This window comes from Arachis hypogaea, chromosome 12, assembly GCF_003086295.3.
Source record: "Arachis hypogaea cultivar Tifrunner chromosome 12, arahy.Tifrunner.gnm2.J5K5, whole genome shotgun sequence".
NCBI lineage: Eukaryota > Viridiplantae > Streptophyta > Magnoliopsida > Fabales > Fabaceae > Arachis > Arachis hypogaea.
In genome coordinates this window covers 2,502,924-2,526,249 of record NC_092047.1, presented here as the reverse complement: position 1 = coordinate 2,526,249, position 23,326 = coordinate 2,502,924, and the positions used below count along the sequence as shown (strand labels likewise).

At 35.9% G+C, this 23,326-nt stretch overlaps 4 protein-coding genes across 4 annotated transcripts; all 4 read left to right on the top strand.

The window, feature by feature from the left end:
* Window positions 1-608: 608 nt before the first annotated feature.
* On the top strand, window positions 609-2,059 carry LOC112726317 (UDP-glycosyltransferase 91C1-like). The gene has a single exon (XM_025775651.3). It carries the CDS (start codon window positions 647-649, stop codon window positions 2,057-2,059), a length of 1,413 nt encoding a protein of 470 aa, XP_025631436.1. The 5' UTR covers window positions 609-646.
* A 6,144-nt stretch (window positions 2,060-8,203) lies between these two features.
* LOC112726318 (putative UDP-rhamnose:rhamnosyltransferase 1) lies at window positions 8,204-9,781 on the top strand. Its single transcript, XM_025775652.3, has one exon. It carries the CDS (start codon window positions 8,208-8,210, stop codon window positions 9,585-9,587), a length of 1,380 nt encoding a protein of 459 aa, XP_025631437.1. The 5' UTR covers window positions 8,204-8,207; the 3' UTR covers window positions 9,588-9,781.
* A 916-nt stretch (window positions 9,782-10,697) lies between these two features.
* On the top strand, window positions 10,698-16,347 carry LOC112726312 (putative disease resistance RPP13-like protein 1). Its single transcript, XM_025775647.3, has 2 exons — window positions 10,698-14,567; window positions 15,829-16,347. The coding sequence occupies exons 1-2, from the start codon at window positions 10,867-10,869 to the stop codon at window positions 15,851-15,853; spliced, it is 3,726 nt and encodes a 1,241-aa protein (XP_025631432.1). The 5' UTR covers window positions 10,698-10,866; the 3' UTR covers window positions 15,854-16,347.
* A 505-nt stretch (window positions 16,348-16,852) lies between these two features.
* LOC112726314 (putative disease resistance RPP13-like protein 1) lies at window positions 16,853-22,053 on the top strand. Its single transcript, XM_025775648.3, has 3 exons — window positions 16,853-20,740; window positions 21,091-21,161; window positions 21,709-22,053. Exon 1 carries the CDS (start codon window positions 17,084-17,086, stop codon window positions 20,720-20,722), a length of 3,639 nt encoding a protein of 1,212 aa, XP_025631433.1. The 5' UTR covers window positions 16,853-17,083; the 3' UTR covers window positions 20,723-20,740; window positions 21,091-21,161; window positions 21,709-22,053.
* The last annotated feature ends 1,273 nt before the right edge of the window (window positions 22,054-23,326 follow it).

Below are 23,326 nucleotides of genomic sequence, written 5' to 3'. Positions count from 1 at the left end.
ATTAAATTCAGTGGATGTCTCAAATAGACATAAGTGTAAATGATCAGTTCCTATGTCATATACTGAAGCAAAGTGATAGCACCAGATTAGTTAAATGGTAGGTGAGATTGTTTTTAGTGTGTATGTAAGATTGTTTTGGTGTGGATTTTGAGAGTGTTTTCTTCAAGCTAAGTAGATACTTACTTGGTGATGAATTTAGTTGTTAAGAGGTTGTTAGTTAATGATATCAGATAAGACTGTGTTTGAAGGTGTAAATTTAGAGTTTTATTTGAATGATGTTTTGTTTGTTTTTCAGATCTTGTTGGTATTGGATCTTTTTGTCTTTAGTAGTTTTTTTATTTCATAGTTAAAGCATTTTTGAACTACTCGAGAAAAACAATTGAAGTGGTAGGTGAGTTTTGTTCCTTCTATAATAGTCTTGACTTTCAGTCTTTAAGGTGGAAAAAGTTTGTACAAGAAAGTAGTAGTGCCAATTCATACTAAGGCAAAAACATAGTTCCTTGAACTTTATTAATCAATTCATAACAATAAAGGTTGGATAGTCCTACATGGAAAGAATTGTTAGCATTTATATATATACACATAAATAAATACATATGCAGCAAAACTTGTAAGATCCTTACACAAGAAAAGAAAGAGGAAAAAAATGGCTGAGAATACAACTCAACATGTGGTGATGCTTCCATGGTCTGCATTTGGCCATTTGATTCCATTTTTCCAACTCTCCATAGCCATAGCCAAATCAGGAATTCATGTCTCCTTCATTTCAACACCAAAGAACATTCAAAGGCTTCCAAAGCCACCTTCAGATTTATCTCATCTTTTACATTTGGTGGAAATTCCATTTCCATTATCATTAGACTCATCACAACTTTCTGGTGCTGAGGCCACTATGGACATCCCATTTGACAAGATTCAGTACCTGAAGTTGGCATGGGATCAGATGCAAAATCCAGTTAAGGAATTTGTGTCTAAATTGCTACCGAATTGGATCATTTGTGACTTTCATCCACACTGGATAGTAGAGATAGCACAAGAGCTTCATGTGAAACTCATGTACTTCTCTGTTTACTCTGCTTCCACTATTGTGTTCTATGGACCACCCGATCGAATGAGAGCTAAAACATCGCCAGAAGACCTAACATCACCAAGAGAATGGATGAATTTTCTGTCTTCAGTGGCTTTCCAACGAAATGAGGCCATTGCATTCTACCAAGATGCATATGTAGAAAATGTGTCCGGTTTAAGAGACATTGATAGGTTTGCCAAGATGATAGGCGCCTCAAATGCTGTTTCATTTCGCAGCTGCTATGAGATGGAAGGTGAGTATTTGAATCTATACCAAGAACTTATTGGGAAGCCAGTGATTCCTATAGGTTTGCTTCCTCTGGAGAAGCCGGAGAGAAGATTTGTTGATGAGTCATGGAGTAAGACATTCGAGTGGCTTGACGCACAAGAAACAAAATCAGTAGTCTTTGTTGGGTTTGGTAGTGAGTGTAAATTGACCAAAGAGCAAGTTTTTGAGATAGCTTATGGATTAGAGCTTTCTGAATTTCCGTTTTTATGGACATTGAGAAAACCAAGTTGGACAATTCATGATCATGATTCTCTGCCTCTTGGATTTTGTGAAAGAACATCAAAGAGAGGAAAAGTTTGTATTGGATGGGCACCACAAAAGGAAATTTTGGCACATAAATCTATTGGGGGGTCTTTGTTTCATTCTGGCTGGGGATCTATAATTGAGACTTTGATGTTTGACCACATTCTTGTAGTATTGCCATTTGTTGTTGATCAACCTCTTAATGCAAAGGCTTTGCATGATAAGGGTCTTGCCATTGAAGTGAAGAGAAACAATGAAGATGGTTCATTTAGTAGAGATGACATAGCCAAATGCCTTAGAGAAGCTATGGTATTGGAGGAAGGAGAGAAGCTCAGAATAAAGACTAGAGAAGTTGCTAAAGTTGTAGGAGATTTGAAGCTTCACAATGGTTACATGGAAGCATTTGTCAAGTTTCTTAAGACGTATGAATTTGCGAATAGATCTTGTTTTTTAGCCTAAATTTTCTTATTTTGAATCATTAATGAATTAACTCTTTGGGTTGTGTTTGATAAGTGAGATACTAAAAGATCTTGTATCTCTTCCTTTGTCTTTGTCACCATTATTCTAAAATTTCTAGCATATGAAAAATAGAATTTAATTTTGATGCACTATCTTTGTCAATGTCACTATCAATGTCAGTGTAAAATAGTTTTACACGTTCATCTAATTATATAACGCCACATAGTAAAAATAACTAACTTTCACATTAACTGCATGAATAGTCATCCAAAAGAACAAATGTGATTGTACGACTGTGTAATGCATCAAAATTAAACTCATGAAAAATATATCAAACCAGTATAAAAATTACTAGTTTTATTCTCTTGTGCCTTTCGCTATTCATTTCAATTTACATATTTTGATCTATTTTGTTTCTGAAGCTATCTGTCTCCATGATAAAAATATAGAAGCTGCACATTGACACATTTTTGTTACTTTTTTATTTAATTATTTACAACAAAGCCAGTTAATGAGTTAAGATCAATTTTTAATTGGTTTGATCAAAGTGAAATTTTGTCGTGGCACGAACCAAGCCATGACTGGTGTTCAAGGGACAAGTCCCTCAGCAAGCCAAACGATCAAATTTTCAGAAAAACGGACATAATCTTCTCTGTTTTTAGGACTTTACCAATATAAATATTAACTCCCTGTATCAATAATAAACATCCATTTCCAAAAATAACAACAACAACATATTCCAATCATATCCACAACTAAATATATCCAAAATATGCATTATATATATATCAAGTTTAAAATTAGAGTATACAGTTAAATCCATAAGTTTTACATAACCAAATTATAATTACTATCTAAACAGTTCAAGATTCAAAATTTTATAACTCACACAAAGATCCTACCTGTGACATATGGAGCATTGACATAATCTAAATTTTGGGTAAAGGTTCCATTATATAATTACTTAGCCATTGGAAAGAAGAAGGACTTACCAAAATGACTAAGATCTACTGAGGGGCAGGTGGAATAGAACCTGGAATGACTCCTGTATCTGAAAAATATGGGAATATAATACGGTGAGTTTTGCAACTCAGTGAGCAAACATTACATCTATAACCCACACGAGACAATACAAAGTTTACCTTAAAAATTATATTTCTTTTCAGAGATGAGAAATTCATATTAATTAATTATGCAAACAAATAAATGAGTAGTTAAGTGGATGAACTGAAATGGGAGTTTTCATTCCAGAAGTCAAATCAAATCAAATACTACCTAGGGCGGCTCCACCTCTAAGGGTAGCCCTTTCATCTAGTGTGCTTGTACGGTATAACAGATCCAACGTGTGGCCTACACGTTGGGCTAGCAACGCCCCTGCTAGCTGAGGTCTGAGTTAGATGCATCTAAGTTAAAGTCATAACCGCCGTTAACTACGGTTTTCTAGTCAAAGTCTCCCAAACCAATCCAAACCAAATCATTTATAACAAATCTCTAATAATTATAACATATTATTAAATTTCCATAGTAAATCAAACATATATAAGAATGCATACTAAAATTTAATTAAAATTCAATAGAGTCAAATAAGAAAACATGTATGCTTTACAAAATATATAAATATCATCTCGTGTGTATTTTTATAAAATTATAAGTTTCACAAATCAATATTTATTTCAAAAATTCAAAAATCACAATAATCAAATCTTTTGAAACTCCAAAAATAATTATTCAATATAAATATTGATAATAATATATTTAAAAACAATTATAGACATAATATCCACTCACAACTTGATTCTAAGGAACCGGAAGCAACTCTGAGCACGCCACTTAGGGGTGGCAATATGTACCCTACCCACGGATACCCAACCCAATCCCACCCACTCGGGTAGGGTTACCAACCCGATCCGCAACGGGCAGGGTAAGGTGCGGGTAGGGTTCTCGTGCGGGTCGGGTAGGGTGCGGGTTGAGTTTCAACCCTACCCGATCAACCCGCACTCTATATATGTTTATAGTATATACTTATATAAAAATATGTTTTAAGTGAATGTTGGATCAAAGACCTTTCACTAAATGTAAAAGATCCTTAGCCACTAAAAGAAAATCATTAATTGATAACTTAATATTTTTTTTACATAAAAATCAGTTCTATTTTGAATTATCATCAAATTATATAATAATGTTGTTTATTTTTTGTAACCCGCGGGTAGAGTCTGGTACCCGCGGGTTAAGAGTGGGTAGGGTTAGAGTTGGGATATTCTCAACCCGCGGGTAGGGTTAGAGTTGGATCTAAACCCTACCCTACCCTACCCTACCCATTGCCACCCCTAGCACCACTGAGCTACCACATGATGTCTAATCACTCTACAACTCTAGAAATATGACAATAATGATATTTGTGAGCTACTAAGGTAGTCAATTAACACATTCTTACTCACTTTAACAAAAGCCCCAAATTTCCTAATCCTAATAACCCTAATTTCGGATTTTGCTATACCCACAAGTATAGGGATGCTAAAAATTTGAGATATAGCTAATTATTGAGTCAAAGAGTTACCTTGAAGCCTCAATAATAATAGAAACTTAAAAGTTGAATGCTTCCTTTACTCATTAGTATGAACTTCTTGATTTGGGGTTGTGAAAAATAAAAACTTGCTTTGGATATAGATGATATATTAAAATAGAGATAAACTAAAAGGGTAAAATGAAATCTAGTGTATTGTGGTTGGATGAAGATTTTGAAATGAAGAAGATGGAATGGAAGAGGAGATGAAGGAAAAGAGAGGGTTTGGTGTTGATTTGTATGAAGGAAATGAAAATAAAAGAGAGAGTGAGGGATTAAGAAAAGCTCGAGAGAATAAGAAGAGGAAGGGGTTTAAGTGGGGGCATGTGGGGGGAAGGGGTTTAAGTGGGGGCATGTGCCCCCCACGTGACTATGCACTTCTGCTCTTTTTTTTTGTGGGTATTACATTCTCTCTCCCTTAAGAAATTTGGTCTCCGAATTTCGAACTCATATACTACGATAGATGTGATTATTACCTTCAGACTCAAACAAATACGGATATTTGTCGCGCATGGCATCCTCTACTTCCCAAGTTGCTTCTTCTACCAAATGATTCTTCCAAATAACTTTCATAGATACTATCTCTTTAGAGCGTAGGTTCTTTACTTGGCGATCAATTATAGCCACTAGTTCCTCTTCAAAAGATAAATCCTCCTTTAGCTCTATGGCTTGTGGTGCGAGCACATGAGATGGGCCAGGAAGGTATTTACGCAACATTGATACGTGAAACACTGGATGGATCATGCATAACTCAGGCGGTAATGCCGAGCGGTAAGCAACTGCACCTATTTTGTCCAATATCTCAAATGGACCAATGTAGCGAGGACTAAGCTTGCCTCTTTTTCCAAATCTCTTCACTCCCTTCATAGGTGACACTCTAAGAAATACCTGATCACCCACTGAAAACTCTAAGTTACGCCTTCTGTTATCAACATAAGCCTACTGCCTACTCTGAGCTGCAAATAAACGTTCTATTATCATGCGAACCTTCTCAACTACATCTTGTAGCAAATTTGGCCCCAAAAACTTAACCTCACCAACCTCAAACCACCCAATAGGTGACCTGCATCTTCTCCCATAAAGAGCCTCAAATGGTGCCATTTGAATGCTGGTTTGATAACTATTATTATAAGAGAACTCGATCAAAGGTAAATAGCTGTCCCAATTTCCACCAAAATCTAGAACACAATACCTTAACATGCCTTCCAATGTTTGAATCGTCATTTCCGACTGTCCATCGGTTTGAGGGTGAAAAGCTGTGCTAAGATCCAGACAAGTTCCTAATGCTTTCTGAAAAGATTTCCAAAAATGAGAGGTGAATTGAGGTAAATAATGAACACTGGGATTCCATGTAATTTAACTATCTCATCAACATAAAGTTGAGCATATCGAGCTGCACTAAAAGTTGTTTTCACCGAAAGAAAGTGGGCTGACTTTGTCATTCTATCCACAATTACCCAAGTTAAATCAAAACCTTTAAAACTACGAGGTAAACCTGTTACAAAATACATCGTAATCCTTTCCCACTTCCATTCGGGTATCTCAATTTGTTGCAATAACTCAGCAGGTCTTTGATGTTCAGCTTTAACCTGTTGGCAGGTTAAGCAATGAGAAACAAAAATTCCTATGTCTTTCTTCATGTCCTCCCACCAAAATAATTGTTTCAAATCTTGATACATCTTATTGGAGTCTAGATGAATGGTGTACTTAGAATTGTGAGCCTCCTCCAAAATAACTTTCTTCAAGTCGTGGTTATCTGGCACACATAAGCATTGACCACAACACAAAATATCTTGATCAAGAGAAAAGTCTGAGCTCCTCCCATTGCGAACATCTTCTATAAACTTTCTTAGTTTTGGGTCATCACTTTGTGTAGCCTTGATCTGTTCTATCAGGGAAGATTGGGCTCGAACATGTGTTAAGAAATCTCCTGATTCTCCATGGTCAAATTGAATTCCACTAGCCTCCAATTGATAGACTTCTTCAACAATTGGTCTCCTTGCAAGAGTGATATGGGCCAAGCTACCCATAGATTTCCTACTAAGGGCATCTGCTACAACGTTTGCCTTTCCAGGATGATACAAAATGGTACAATCATAATCTTTTAACAATTTCATCCATCTCCGTTGTCTCAAATTTAAATCCTTCTGTTGAAATATATATTTTAAACTCTTGTGATCTGTATAGATCTCATTACAGGTCTCACCATAAAGGTAGTGTCTCCAAATCTTCAAAGCAAAAACGACCGCTGCCATTTCCAGGTCATGAGTTGGATAATTCTGCTCATGCTTCTTGAGTTGTCGCGAGGCATAGGCAATAACGCGGTCATGCTGCATCAATACGCAACCAAGTCCTATCCGAGATGCATCACAAAAGACCGATAATCCCCAGACCCAGAAGGTAAAACAAGAACAGGCGCTGAGGTTAGACAAGCCTTAAGCATATGGAAACTTTCCTCACAAGCTTCTGACCATTGAAACTTTATATTCTTCTGAGTTAACTTGGTTAATGGAAATAATAGTTGATTTGGCAAAACTTGAGTGATTGATTCTAAAATTTTGCCAAGTAAGCAATGTTGCTGACATGACATTAGTAGAAGGAGAAAGATGTCTTAAAAGTAATGTGGATAAACTTATTTATCTACTTTTATATATTAAAAATAGATGTGGGTAAACTTATCTATTTACTTTTATATATTAAGAATAAATAGATAGATATATAGATTGATAACCTCATAATATGTTACCATGATATACATACAAAAAATTTGGTGCCCAAATGTTCCTAGTTTAATATTGTTTCCTCAAAGACTAGCAGTGTCCGTTGGTGACACCGAAACAACACCACTTGCAAGAAAGAATTAAAAAAAAAATGAAAAGTTAGAGCAAAGCCAATTAAGCTCTCCACTGCTATAAATTTTCTAAGTTATCATGTCTTGTTGCTAAGTGTGTGTCTAGTTTTTTATGATGACAAATACCACTTCTCTTTTTGTTTTTCTCAAAGGAAATATAAGATTCAAAGATAACGATGTCATTATGAAATTTGGATATCTCTGACTTGATCCCCAATCATATGCAATTTTGTTGCATTGCACAAAGTTACTACTTTTGTTGCATAAAAAATTATTAGTGTGAGAGACCAGAAGCTAAATAATTCAAATAACACAAAGTTAGATAGCTATAAGCTCAAAGTTACTGATGTTGTAAAAATACAATCAAGTATATTAGCCAGTACATAGTAATAATAATCAAATCCAAAATCAAGGATAAAAACGAAAAAAATAAACATTAAATAAAGATCACATTAAAACTCAATAATGATGAAATGAGTATTTGTGCACAATATACAAAAATAATAAAATTAAAGAAGAAGGAAAAGTAACAAAACATTTCTCTAAAAGTAGAAGAATTGTACAAGTATTTTACTTACCTTAGTACCTTGAAATTGATTAACCATTCCCTAAAATAATGAAGTTAGAATAGTCATACACGGAAAGAAAAGCTAGCATATATCTTTTTGTTTCTATATACATATATATCCATCAAAACTCATAGGATAAACACAAGAAAAAAACAGAGGAAAAAAATGTCTGAGAATGCAACTCAACATGTGGTGATGCTTCCATGGTCTGCATTTGGCCACTTGATTCCGTTTTTCCAACTCTCCATAGACATAGCCAAATCAGGCATTCATGTCTCCTTCATTTCAACACCAAAGAACATTCAAAGGCTTCCAAAACCACCTTCAGATTTATCTCATCTTTTACATTTGGTGGAAATTCCATTTCCATCATCATTAGACTCATCACATCTCTCTGGTGGTGAGGCCACTGTGGACATTCCATTTGACAAAATTCAGTACCTCAAGTTGGCATGGGATCAAATGCAAAATCCAGTGAAGGAATTTGTGTCTAAGTTGCAACCGAATTGGATCATTTGTGACTTTCATGCACACTGGACTGTAGTCATTGCTCAAGAGCTTCATGTGAAACTCATGTACTTCTCTGTTTACTCTGCTTCCACTATTGTGTTCTTTGGACCACCCGGTCGAATGAGAGCACCAACATTGCCAGAAGTCCTAACATCACCAAGAGAATGGGTGAATTTTCCGTCTTCAGTGGCTTTTCAACGAAACGAGGCCATTGCGTTCTATCAAAGTGCATACATAGAAAACGTGACCGGGTTAAGAGACATTGATAGGATTGCCAGTGTAATAGACGGCGCAAATGCTCTATCATTTCGCAGCTGCTATGAGATGGAAGGTGAGTATTTGAATCTATATCAAGAACTTATTGAGAAGCCAGTGATTCCTATAGGTTTGCTTCCTCCGGAGATGCCAGAGAGAAGATTTGTTGATGAGTCTTGGAGTAAGACTTTCGAGTGGCTTGATGCGCAAGCAACAAAGTCGGTAGTCTTTGTTGGGTTTGGTAGTGAGTGTAAGTTGAGCAAAGAGCAAGTTTTTGAGATAGCTTATGGATTAGAGCTTTCTGAATTACCATTTTTGTGGACATTGAGAAAACCAAGCTGGGCAATTCATGATCATGATTCTCTGCCTCTTGGATTTTGTGAAAGAACGTCAAAGAGAGGAAAAGTTTGTATTGGATGGGCACCACAAAAGGAAATTTTAGCACATAAATCTATTGGGGGGTCTTTGTTTCATTCTGGCTGGGGATCTATAATTGAGACTTTGATGTTTGGCCACACTCTTGTAGTGTTGCCATTCGTTGTTGATCAACCTCTCAATGGAAAGGCTTTGGTTGATAAGGGTCTTGCCATTGAAGTGAAGAGAAATAATGAAGATGGTTCATTTAGTAGAGATGACATAGCCAAATGCCTCAGAGAAGCTATGGTATTGGAGGAAGGAGAGATGCTTAGAATCAAGACAAGAGAAATCGCTAAAGTTGTAGGAGATTTGAAGCTTCACCATGATTACATGAAAGCATTTGTCAAGTTTCTTAGGACTTGATGAATCTGAGAATAGACCTTGTTATTAGTCCAAATGTTTCTTAGATTGAGTCATTAAGGAATAAACTCTTAGGTTGTGTTTAATAAGTGTCTTAAGACAAATGCAGATATATCGAGACTATAGAGTCAGATAAGATAGTTACCGAACAAACTCTTAATGTTATGGATGTATTTAAATCTGACTTAAGCAGATCAACTATGTAATAAATTACCTTCTGCTGTTGGTTTTGTTGTATGGTTTGAGCAAAGCAAGTCTAGAATTACTTCCAACATGCAATAGATCAACTTGGAGGAAGTTTGGATGGTTAAAACTTGATATTGAAAAATTGTTTTCTTAATGGTAATTAATGCATCAGGAAATATTTTTGATAGTTCGCAAAAAAAAAAAGTATTTGTAGAATGTAGAAAAGCTATCTATCTAGAACAAAATCTAATCTGAAAGTGAAACATCATCTTTCAGAAGTACATGTGCATTAATTGGTAGAAAATTATGAAGGGTAAGAGGAAGAAGTGGGAGCTATTGTTAGATGACATGCATGGATATCAAAATTTGTAAAGATAAAAAGAGAGGGTTTTTTGGTATTAATAACTTGAGTAGCTTTTATAAAACAATCTGGTGGTGATTAACTATCTCAAGTTGGATTGGATAAAAAAATACTAATAATGAAATTCGTATTGCGGAAGTCAGTCACAATTATATGAAGCAAATTATTCAGATTCTTTCTGATAAATTCTAGATAGGTTATATCGGATACTGTGGCAAAATGTCGTTTATTAATACCTTTTGCCGATGACCATATGAAACTTGATTGACAAATTATGAGTGTATGGTAGATTTAAAAAAAATGGTAGATGCATTGGTCCTAAATTTCCACAAACAGCTCATGAATCATAATGATGTTTTCTGTAATACAAAATTTCCACAAATATTACATTTCCATTGGTCCTAAAAAGTTTGAACTTTACACATCTTGCAATCTCATTGCATCTTTCAAAAAGTAAGAATATGACTAAACATTAAAGGTTTTATGCAATTATTGTGCACCTTCCAAAATGACAATAAAATTTAAAGTATTAGTGTTATAAAAATGAAAAGTTAGTAAAGATAGCTATGTACTCCACTGTTTTGAATTACTTTAAGTTATCTCGGAGATTGATACCACGTCTTGTTGCTAACTTGCAATTGCAAAGCATTGTTCTTCCCTTCTATTCTGAAAACTTTAAGCATAGTTCTTTCCTTCTATTCTGAAAATTTGATTACTTTGATCTTGTTTGAGATCATGACTGGAGTTCTTGTTGGTGGAGCTTTTCTGTGTGGCTTCATTAATGTTGTCCTGGACAGGCTCATTTCTGCTGATGCTGTCAACTTGGTTGTGGGTAAGAAGCTTAGCTCTGACTTGGTTGAGAGGCTGAGGAATGCTCTGACAGATGCTGGAGCTCTTGTTGATGATGCAGAGCTCAAGCAACTGGATAACCATGATGTGAAGGAGTGGCTCAACTGTCTCCGAGATGCTCTTTACACTGCTGATGACTTGCTGGACCGTGTCTGCACCATAGCTGCAACTCAAAAGGGGGTACGCAATTTCTTGCCTACCTTCTTCCATTCTGAAGATAGGAAGATGGTGAATGAGATAGAAAGGGTGGTTAGAAGAATAGAAGATCTTGAGAAATGCAAAGGAAAGCTTGGCCTGGAAAAGATTTCCAATGCTAGCTTCTCCTGGAAAACTCCATCCACTTCTCTTGTAAGAGGGAATGTGTATGGAAGGGAGGATGACAAGAAGGCCTTAATCAAGATGCTGAATGACAACAATGAGCATCACCTGTCTGTGATCTCTATTGTTGGCATGGGTGGGGTTGGTAAAACTACTTTGGCTCAATGGATGTACAATAATGCAGAGTTGATGGAGGGATTTGATCGGAAAGCATGGGTTTGTGTTTCGGAAAACTTCAACATTGTTGAGACTACAAAGACTATAGTAAAGGAGATCTCTACAAATACTCAGGATCTTGATAGCTTCAATTCAATTCAAGATGCTTTGAAGAAAGGATTGTCCAAAACTAAGTTCTTTATTGTTTTGGATGATGTTTGGAGTAATGATCATCATCAATGGAAGGATTTTCTAGCCCCTTTTCAATACGGGGATAAGGGAAGTACTATTCTTCTGACTACTCGCAAGGAAGATGTTGGTTCAGTGGTCCAAACAAATTATCACCCTCACTATCTCATTCCATTATCAGAACACTATTGTTGGTCAGTGTTTGCAGCCAATGCTTCTTTTCCAGAATCAAATGGGAGCCCAACACTAGAAGGAATAGGAAAAAAGATTGCCAAGAAGTGCAACGGTTTGCCATTAGCAGCAGAAACACTTGGTTGCTTGTGCAGAAGGCATGATGCTGAGGAATGGGAAAAAATCTTAAGGAGTGATATTTGGGGATTTTCTACAAATGACAGTAAGATTGTTCCAGCATTGTTAATTAGTTACTTTCACCTTGCTGCACATTTGAAGCGTTGTTTTGTTTATTGTGCACTATTTCCCAAAGATTATCACTTTAAGAAAGATGAACTAATTTTGTTGTGGATGGCCGAAGATCTTTTAAGATTACCAAAGAGAGGAGAGAGCTTGGAAGAGGTTGGTTGCAAGTGTTTTGAAGAATTAGTTTCAAGGTTATTCTTTAAAAAGCTTCAAGACAATGATGAGTATTTTGTGATGCATGATCTCTTGCATGACTTGGCAATATTCCTTGCTGGAGACTTCTATTGTAGAATAGAAGAGCTTGGTGAACAAGAAGAGAAGAAGGTTGTCACTCGTCATTTGTCATATTTGCCACATGGAAGCTTAGATCATCCAATCTCAGAAGTCTTCAACTCCAATGTGAAGTTGGAATCTTTGAGGACATCGTTGTATATCGATGATTTGTTCAGCATGGAAAGTGTAGCATCTAAGTTTATATGCTTGAGAGTTTTATCCTTTCATAAACTTGATGTATTGCCTGATTCAATAGGTGAATCGATTCATCTACGGTATTTGAATCTCTCTTCGACTGACATTAACACGTTGCCAGAATCATTGTGCAACTTGTATAATCTGCAAACATTAATATTGTACAGATGTACTGAGTTGACCATGTTGCCCGTTAAAATGCACAATCTTGTGAATTTACGGCATCTTGATCTTAGGAAAACTTCTTTGGAAGAAATGCCTGGAGGAATAAGCAAAATGAAACACTTGCATACCTTAAGTTCCTTTTTGGTGGGGAAGCATGAAGATAATGGAATCAAGGAATTAGGAGGGCTCTCAAATCTTCATGGATCACTTGAGCTTAAGAAGTTGGAGAATATTATTGATGTGAAAGAAGCAGAGAATGCAAGGATGACAAACAAGAATCTCATCAACGAATTACACTTGGAGTGGTCTTCAGGTGATGATATGGTTCCGAACACAAGAGCCGAAAGAGATATACTGGACAGCTTGCAACCTCACAACAGCTTGAAAGTGTTGACAATCAAGGGATATAAGGGTACAATATTTCCAGATTGGTTGGGGAACTGTTCATACAACAATATGACAAGTGTATCTCTGGAGTCTTGCAACAATTGCTGCATGCTGCCTTCACTTGGACTGTTGCCATCTCTTGAGACCCTGCGGATTCAACGTTTTAGTCAGCTGAAGTGTGTTGGCATGGAGTTTTACAAGGGTATTGGTGACCCTTCTTTGCATATTGCTCCTCCTTTTCCCTTGTTGGGGAGTTTGGAATTTGGTAACATGGCATGTTGGGAGGAGTGGCACTTACCTGACTCAAAAGCTTTTTGTCAGCTTAAGAGTCTTCAAATAAGAGATTGTCCAATGTTAAAGAGAGATATGCTTCATCAGGTATTCATGAGAATCGTTTCTTCTTCATCGGATGCTTTGAAAGTTCGCAAGCTAGTTATCCAATCTCAAGCAGCAGGGTTTCCAGGTATGTCACTTAATGGGGATACATTATCAATTACGGGATGTGAATCTGTGGTGGAGTCTGCATTCAACGAAATGATGAGCATTAACCATCTACCCTCCCTCCAAGAAATACAAATCTTATGGTGTTCGTTTGCTGTGTCCTGGCCGAACAATTGTTTACTACCCAAATCTTTGCAAAAGCTCACAATCAGTAATTGCAACAAACTGGAATTCCCGGAGCACAAGTATGATTTGGTAGAGCTACTAATACACAGCTGTGATTCACTGAGCTTCTTGTCGTTGGATGTCTTTCCCAATCTCAAGAATCTCCAGATATCAGGGTGTGGGAATCTGGAATCAGTGTCAATGTCAGAGGCACCACACGCTGCTCTTCAACGTCTCATAATCGGTGGGTGCTCGAAATTAGTGTCATTTGCAGGAGAAGGACTGGCTGCACCCAACTTGACTCATCTCAAGGTCAAATACTGCTCAAAGTTGGAGGCATTACCACGTGACATGAAGAGTCTACTCCCAAGTTTACAGTCTCTCCAGATATATGGTTGTCCAAACATTTGCAGGTTGGCAGAGGGTGGTTTACCGCCTAACTTGAAATCACTTGAAGTGGGAATTGGCGAGCAACAAATGAGGGATCTATCATGGATGTCCAACTTGCACGCCCTCACCTATCTCAAATTTTATGGTTATGACTGTGACAACATAAAGTCATACCCAGAGGGTTCGCTGCCTCACCTTCCCTCCCTTACCACTCTTGTGATATACTGGTTCGATAATCTGGAGACATTGGAGTGCAACGAGCTTCTCCGCCTCACCTCCCTTCAACAATTGCACATTTATGACTGTTCAAAGCTGGAGAATATGGAAGGAGAAAAGCTGCCTCCCTCTCTCTTGCTACTCAAAATTGAATACTGTCGTTTGCTGGGAGAACACTGCAAGGACAAGCATCAACTAATCTGGCCTAAAATTTCCCACATCCCAACCATTGAAGTCAATCACAACAATCACAATCATTGGAGATTTCTGAGCAGGTAATTATCTAACTTCACGGTTCTCATACCACCACAATTAAATTATACATGCATAAATTTCCTTTTCCTCACAAGAAAAGACTTCTCTCTTTCTTTAGACATTACTAACTAGTTGGACTGATAATCTGATTTGCCAACAACAAAATTTGTGTTCTTTTTTTCAAATCATTGGGAAACCTCTCAGTCTGTAGCTGTACTCAAAAGAAATATCCTCTGTTATTCTCAAAAAAGGTCATTCCTATAAATTGGAAGTTAGGGAATATATATGTGTATCTATATATTCTATATCCAACATTTGATAATTTCTTTATATACGTCGATAAATGAAATTTACTGTTTCATCCATCTTCTGCAGGTACATTGTAATGAAGGAAAAGTGCAATAGCAATCATTTGAACTTTCTATATATTCTATATCCAACATTTGAGAATTTCTATATTCTATATCCAATAGCAATCATGTTTGAACTTTGAACCAACATGCTAAACAAATGAGTTTCAATATCTAATGCAAGGGTTATATCAAACTTGAATTGTAGGCTCTTTTTTTGGGTTAAATTTACAATTCGAAGGCATCATGATGATTGATATCATTATTGAACCTAGCTGAATATGTTAAAGCTATGATAATCTATATCTTACCAAGCATGAAACAATTAATTAATTAACTTCTATTCAAAGGTAGGTATAACAGCTTTGATAATCCCTTGGAGTTATATGACACAAAAATAAAGATTTCATGAAGAGAATGGTATATTTTTAATAAATTGATCATTTAAACTTTACAATTTTGTGATCATATTTTTGTTGACTTGCTGTGATCTATGGTTCATGCCAAACAAAAAGCTTAGAATTATTTTTGTTGATTAAAACAAGCAATTATTTACAAAATATCACATTAAATGAATTGTAGATCCTATACTAACTCTTTCTAATATGAAATTGTATGCTGCCATGTGCATACTATGTAATAGTTTGACTGATATAATAAGATATTCTTTGCAAGCCTAATTTGGATTCATTGGCATATTATCGTTCTCTTACTAGTTATTTTTTGTAAAATATTTGCGTCATATGATATTATGTGAGCCTCAACTTCCATTGCAGTATTGTTATATTGATGTCAAATTTTTCTCAAGCTGAATTTGTGCCTTTCAAGTTTCAATTCTGTTTTTGAATCTAAAAAGGAAGCCAATAATGTTGAAGAAGTTCTCTTTCTCCATTTACTAAATTGCTCATATGATTGTGTATTTATCATGTAGGTTCTGGTCATTTTCCTCTGTGTGAGGCCCAAGCCAAAACTTTCTGAAGTGTCTCTACATTCCCGTTAGTGTATGAACCTAATCAGATTTGGATTAACTTGAGTGGACACAACCAATTGAGCAAAGAGAAGAAAAGTTGAGAGGAGATGCTAATTTTGCAGGGGCAGTAACTTGTTTTCATCAAGTGAAAGATCGGATGGTCAAATCTTATTGAGCTGAAACTTTAACTGGAGATTCTTCACTCATAGTTCTTCAATTTGGAGGATTGATTTGCAAACTTAGCTCTCTAATATATATAACTGCCAGAAATCATGAACAGCAGCTGCTTTTCTGGTGAAATTTGACCACTCTTGTTTCACTAATTTCATCTCGTTGATGCATTTAGGTAACCATTCTGGTCAGTGTAGAAGAGATTGAGTACAAGAGTATGATGAGGTTGTTGCCAAATCAACCTATGTACTGAATAATATTAATGCTGTTAGTTAATTGGTTATTATGTTGTATAATGATCCACCAAAATTCATGGTCTTTATTATTAGTTGGTTTACTAAAAATGATATATCATTCATACTAATAAACAAATATATACATAAGTTCTCATTGTTTTTCTACGCTGATGCATATATTATACAATTGACATTTGCAAAATGAAAGATTCTTATTACTATGATGCATATATGTGCAGAACCAGCAAAAAAATATTATACAATTGACATTTGCAAAATGAAAGACTAAAATGTCATGATCATGTTTCTATAGTTTAATAAACTAAAATTGGTTCATCTTACTAATCACCTAATATAACTTGGATATGCCTTGCATATTCCCAAATCATGACTCATCAACAGTTGAAACCTGCCTCAACTTGCAGTTTTGTTGCATCACTCAGATTTAAAAACACAAATTAAAAGCTCCAAGCAAACTATTAAACTAAGACTAAGACATTAGCAACGTACAAACTATTAAAATAAGACAACTAACATGCATTATTGTTATTAATAACCTCATAATGTTACCATGATATACATACAAAAATGTGGCGCCAAAACGTTCCTAGTTTTATATAGTTACACGGAAACAGCACCACTTGCAAGAAAGAATTAAAAAATGAAAAGTTAGAACAAATCCAATTAAGCACTCCTTAGCATATACTACTTGATTGAGAAAAACTTAGTAGTTCACTACACTGCAACCATTGTTCTGTTACCTTTCTCTGAAAATCCATTCACTTTGCTGTTGTTGAGATCATATCATCATGGCTGGTGCAGTTGTTGGTGGAGCTTTGCTCTCTGGATTCATTAACATTGTCAGTAACAAGTCCCTTAGAGAGGATGTGGTCAACCGGGTCTTGGGGAAGAAACTTGGCCCTGGCTTGGTTGAGAGGCTGAAAATTTCTCTGCATGCTGCTGAAGCTGTGCTTGATGATGCTGAGTACAAGCAACTGGGCGACGAACGTGTGAGGGATTGGCTCAACTATCTGAGAGATGCTGTTTATGATGCTGATGACTTTCTAGACGCTGTCCTCACCAAAGCCGCCACTAAAAAGGAGGTACGTTCTTTCTCGCTTAGTTTCTTCCGTAACAGACATAGGAAGATGGTAGATAACATGGAAGAGGTGGTTGCAAGAATAGAATTTCTTGTAAGGCAAAAGGATATCCTTGGTCTTCAAAAGAGTACCAAGGATAATAACTTGTCATCATCATCATCATCATCATCATGGCGAGAAACCACATGTCTGATGGAAGGGAACATATATGGCAGGGAGGATGAGCAACAAGCTTTAATCAAAACAATAAATGACAAGAGTGAATCTCAGTTATCTGTGATTCCTATTGTTGGCATGGGTGGGGTTGGTAAAACAACCTTAGCCAAATGGGCGTACAGTGTCGCGGAAGGATTTGATCTCAAAGCATGGGTGTGCATCTCTGAAACATTTGATGTTGCTGATATTACAAAGAAAACCATTGAGGAGATTACTAAAAATTCTTGTACCCTTGGGAGTTTAAATTTGCTTCAAAATAAACTGCAGGAAATCTTGTCGGGAAAGAAGTTCTTTTTTGTTCTAGACGATGTCTGGAGCGAAGATGCCGATAAATGGAAGCAATTTATAACTCCTTTTCATTGTGGAGCTAAGGGTAGTACAATTCTTCTAACAACTCGCAATCAAGAGGTTGCTTCAGTAGTTCAAACATGTCCCTCTTGCACTCTTAATGAGTTGTCCGAAGAGTCTTGTTGGTTATTGTTTGCAGCCAATGCATGTTTTCCGGAGTTAAACGGGAACCCAACACTAGAGGATGTGGGTAGAAAGATTGTCAAGAGGTGTAAGGGGTTGCCACTAGCTGTAGAAACACTTGGGCGTTTCCTGCGAGGAAAGGATGATGTTAAAGAATGGAATGTTGTTTTAATGAATGACATCTGGGAATTGAAAAATAGTAAAATTATTCCAGCATTGTTAATAAGCTACTTCCAGCTACCTCCTTACTTGAAGCGTTGTCTCCTTTATTGTTCATTGTTTCCCAAAGATCATTACTTTAAGAAAAATGAACTAGTTTTGTTGTGGATGGCTGAAGATCTTTTAAGGCTACCAAAGAGAGGAGAGAGTTTAGAAGTGGTTGGTTCTCAGTGTTTTGAAGAATTAGCTTCAAGGTTATTTTTTAAACAAGAATGGGGTTGGCATAAGATGCATGATCTCTTGCATGACTTGGCAATATTCCTTGCTGGAGACTTCTATTGTAGAATACAAGAGCTTGGTGAACAAGAAAAGGAGAAGGTTCTCACTCGTCATTTGTCACATTTGCCATATCGAAGCTTAGATCATCCAATCTCAAAAGTCTTTAAGTCTGATATGAAATCAGAATCTTTGAGGACATCGTTGTATATCGATGATTTGTTAAGCATGAAAAGCGGAGCATCAAAGTTGAAATACTTGAGAGTTTTATCCTTTCGTGGACTTGGTTCATTACCTGATTCAATAGGTAAATTGATTCATCTACGCTATTTGAATCTCTCTAGGACCTATGTGAAGACATTACCAGAGTCATTATGCAACTTGTATAATCTACAAACATTAATATTGTATAAATGTTATATGCTGACCATGTTGCCCAATGACATGCATAAACTTGTGAATTTACGGCATCTTGATCTTAGGGGAACTTGTTTGAAAGAAATGCCTAGAGGAATAAGTAAATTGAAAATGCCTATTTTAGAATACTTTGTGGTGGGCAAGCACAAAGACAATGGAATCCAGGAATTAGGAGGGCTCTCAAATCTTGAAGGATCATTTGAGATTAAGAAGTTGGAGAATGTTGCTGATATCAGACAAGCCAGGAGTGCAAGGATGTTGGAGAAGAACAACATTGACAAGTTATTGTTGGAATGGTCTTCAGGTAATATGATGGTTTCAAACATAGAGACTTTGAGAGATATACTCGATAACTTGCAACCGCACAATGGCTTGAAAGAGTTGAAAATCAAGGGATACAAGGGCGAAAGATTTCCGAATTGGGTGGGGCACTATTCCTACAACAATATGACAAGTGTAATACTAGCATCTTGCAAGAATTGCTGCATGCTGGCTTCACTTGGACAACTGCCATCTCTAAAGTCCCTCCGCATTTACGGTTTTCTTCAGCTCAAGCGTATTGGTGATGAGTTTTACAAGAATGAAAGCTATCATCATTCCTCACCTATTGCACCGTTTCCTTCACTCGAGGAATTGGTGTTTCATTACATGCCATGCTGGGAAGAGTGGCACGTACCTGACCCAGAAGCTTTTCCTCGGCTTAGGAGACTTGAAATAGAAGATTGTCCAATGTTAAAGGGAGATATGCTTAATGGCATATTGTGGAGAAGGGATTGTTGTTTGCGGGAAGATGATGAAGGAAGGTCTGATGAGATGGTAGGTGGTGGGGATGCTTTATCAATAAGGCCATCTCAATCATTTAATGCAAGGAACAATTGTTTACCCAAATCTCTGCAAAAGCTGAAAATCTCGAGGTGCCCAAAATTTGAATTCTCCGAGCAACAGCAGCACAAGTATGATTTGGTAGAGCTACAAATACATGACAGCTGTGATTCACTGACCTCCTTGTCGTTGGATGTCTTTCCCAATCTCAAGAATCTCAAGATATATAATTGTAGGAATCTGGAATCAGTGACAATGTCAGAGGCACCACACGCTGCTCTTGAAGAAGTCACCATCAATGACTGCTCCAAATTAGTGTCATTTGCAGGAGAAGGACTGGCTGCACCCAACTTGACTCATCTTCAAGTCACATGTTGTGGCAATTTGAAGGCATTTGCAGGAGAAGGACTGGCTGCACCCAACTTGACTCATCTCAATGTTAGCAGCTGCTCAAAGTTGGAGGCATTACCACGTGACATGAAGGGTCTACTCCCAACTTTACAGTCTCTCGAGATATATGGTTGCCCAAACATGTGCTGGTTCGCAGAGGGTGGTTTGCCGCCTAACTTGAAAGAACTTGAAGTGGGAATTTGCGAGCAACAAATGAGGGATCTATCATGGATGTCCAACTTGCACGCCCTCACGCATCTTACTATTAATGGGTGTAAGAACATAAAGTCATACCCAGAGGTGGGTTCACTGCCTCACCTTCCCTCCCTTACCACTCTTGAGATATTTGGGTTCAATAATCTGGAGACATTGGAGTGCAACGAGCTTCTCCGCCTCACCTCCCTTCAACAACTACACATTCATTGGTGTCCAAAGCTGGAGAATATGGAAGGAGAAAAGCTGCCTCCCTCTCTCTTGCTACTCAAAATGGAATACTGTGGTTTGCTGGGAGAACACTGCAAGAACAAGCATCAACTAATCTGGCCCAAAATTTCCAACATTCCCACCATCCAAGTCGATTTAGAACAAATTTTCTGAATAGAGATTTCTGAGCAGGTAATTATCTAACTTCACGGTTCTTATGCCACCACAATTCAATTATACATGCATAAATTTCCTTTTCGTCAAAAGAAAATACAAATACCTCCCTCTTTCTTTAGACATTATTAACTAGTTGGACTGATATAAATTTGCATTCTTTTTTTTTCATTCATTGGGAAACCTCTCACTTTGTAGTTGTACTCAAAAGAAATATCCTTTGTTATTCTCAAAAAAGAGTCATTCTTATAAATTCAAAGACAGGGAAAAAAAAATATATATATATATATATATTGTGTATCCGACATTTGAGAATTTCTTTACATAATCTATAAATGAAATTTACTGTCTTTATCCATCTTCTGCAGGTAGATTGTAATGAAGTATAAGTGCCCAATGGTGGAGATTTCATCTTATACAATATTTTAGCTTCAGGCTGGTAAATTTACACCACTCCATTCCATTCTAGAATTTACTTTTCCAGTTCTGTTGGGAAAAAGAAAAATGTTATGAAACCTTGATTTAGTTATATGCACTGAATAGTAAAATTGTGTTTCTGCCCTTGCCACTGTTTGATATTTATGATGAACTTATTGGTATTGCCATATAGTAACTTCAATTTGATTCTTTTTCTGTTTTTCGAATCTATAGATTCCACTTTTTGTTAAGATGCTATTTTACTGTTGATCATTCATAATTTTAGCAGAGAGATAAATTGAAATCCTTTGAAAATATTCAAGGTAAAATTAAAACTTTCGCCAAACATAAGAGACATTCTTTTATATGGTTTTCCTTGTCTCCTTTTCTTCTATTCTTTAATCTTCTTTTAAATTTTTTTTACAATATAACAGAACATGATGCTGTTTGCAACTTTGAGTCATAGGCTAAAAGAAAATAAAACTTATTGTCTTGCCTGAAATGGAAAGTGAAGCTTCAAAATAATTTAACAACTTTTTTTCCTTCTGTTTTTGCCATCTTTTTTGCAGGTAAAAGTTCACAGATGTTAGAGATTTCATTGCACATGTATATCTATATATATGGAGATGTGAACTGGATTAATGTGTTGGAAAGCAGTAGTGTTTTCTGATTTCAATTTCATTTTAATTGGTGTCTATACTAGTTTAAATTAATGACGGATGTGTATCATATGATTCATTTCCACACTATATGTGGAGTTGTTTGGATTATTCAATTCAATGTTTTGCTTCAAAGATAGGAACCATAGATGGTTGTTTGGTTATCAATAGCAGTCATGTTTGAACTTTGAACCAATATGCTAAACAAATGAGTTTCGGTATCTAATGCAAGGGTTGTAACAAACTTGAATTGTAGGCTTTTTCTTTCTTTTTCTTCTTTTTTTTTTTGTGTTAAATTTATAATTCAAAGGCATGATGATGATTAACATCATTATTGAAGCCAGCTGAAGTAGTGTTACTTATATGTTAAAGCTATGATAATCTACATCTTACCAAGCATGAAACAGTTAATTTAATTAACTTCTAATCAAAGGTAGGTGCAACATACAGCTTTCATAATCCCCTGTAAACATATATGACAAAAATAAAGTAACTTCCATTGTTAGTAATACAAGTTTTTTCATTTGTGTAAATATAAATCTATGTTTTTTGTTTTTTTATGTCTAATAAAAAATCCATTATTCTTTTGCTTAGAGTTTGTGCGCATTCGTGCAAAATTATAAAATGCGTATGACATAAAATAATTAATAGAAATGAGACTCATATATGTTGGTTATTTCTCTAATTCTTAAGTATAATATGACTATTATATTTGATTAAAAAATTTTCTTTTCTTATGATATTATTTAAATTGTTTAGACATTGGATAACTATATATCTTATTATGTCATTGCCTACATTTTTAACCTTACTCTTCTATTCATATATAATCAACCAAAAAAAATTGAAAGTTTTCTTGTCAACTATATGGATTCTCTTAGTCTAGGAAAAGTATATCATGTGATCATGTCCTTTTGAAATTTTTAATTTAATATTACTTTATCGTCTTCCATTGATTTTTTTTAGTTTATACTAATATGAAAATAAGGTGAAAAATCAATCAAATTATTCAACTTGTTTACTAATTATCACACTGAAAGGAACGCAGTTTATGCTTATCTAGAATTACAAGATTTTTGCATTTTAAAAACAAGTTAAGGTTGGTAATCATATCTTTGTTGTCTTCATTCAATTCGAAGTTCATTTGAGATGGTAAATTGGATTGATATGTCAGAACCAGAAGCAATGTATAAGAAATGAAGAAATGATGGAGAAAGTTGGAGTAGCAGTTAAAAGGTTTTGTTGTTGGTATCATTACTCTGTCGCTTTCCATAATTTTATCTTTTTCTATTTTGAAAAAAAAAAAATTACAGCTTGATTTGTGGAAAGAAATCATTTACAAAATGGTGATCCTGTCTTTGTCAAATCTTTATATTTATGCTTAACCAAATTCATGGTACATAGCAAATTAAACAGGTCTATTAAACAGATGATTGCAGAATGTCTGATAGCTTTTTCATCAGTCAGTAGGACAATAAAAGGAATCTGCATGAGGTGTATAATGCTTTCAAAATAAAAGGATCAAGTT

Bases quoted from the DNA above. Each gene is read 5' to 3' on its own strand.
- LOC112726312 (XM_025775647.3), top strand. From the start codon at position 10,867: ATGACTGGAGTTCTTGTTGGTGGAGCTTTTCTGTGTGGCTTCATTAAT. The intron at 14,568-15,828 runs GTAATTATCTAA...TTTATCATGTAG, and splicing joins CATTGGAGATTTCTGAGCAG to GTTCTGGTCATTTTCCTCTG.
- LOC112726314 (XM_025775648.3), top strand. From the start codon at position 17,084: ATGGCTGGTGCAGTTGTTGGTGGAGCTTTGCTCTCTGGATTCATTAAC.
- LOC112726317 (XM_025775651.3), top strand. From the start codon at position 647: ATGGCTGAGAATACAACTCAACATGTGGTGATGCTTCCATGGTCTGCA.
- LOC112726318 (XM_025775652.3), top strand. From the start codon at position 8,208: ATGTCTGAGAATGCAACTCAACATGTGGTGATGCTTCCATGGTCTGCA.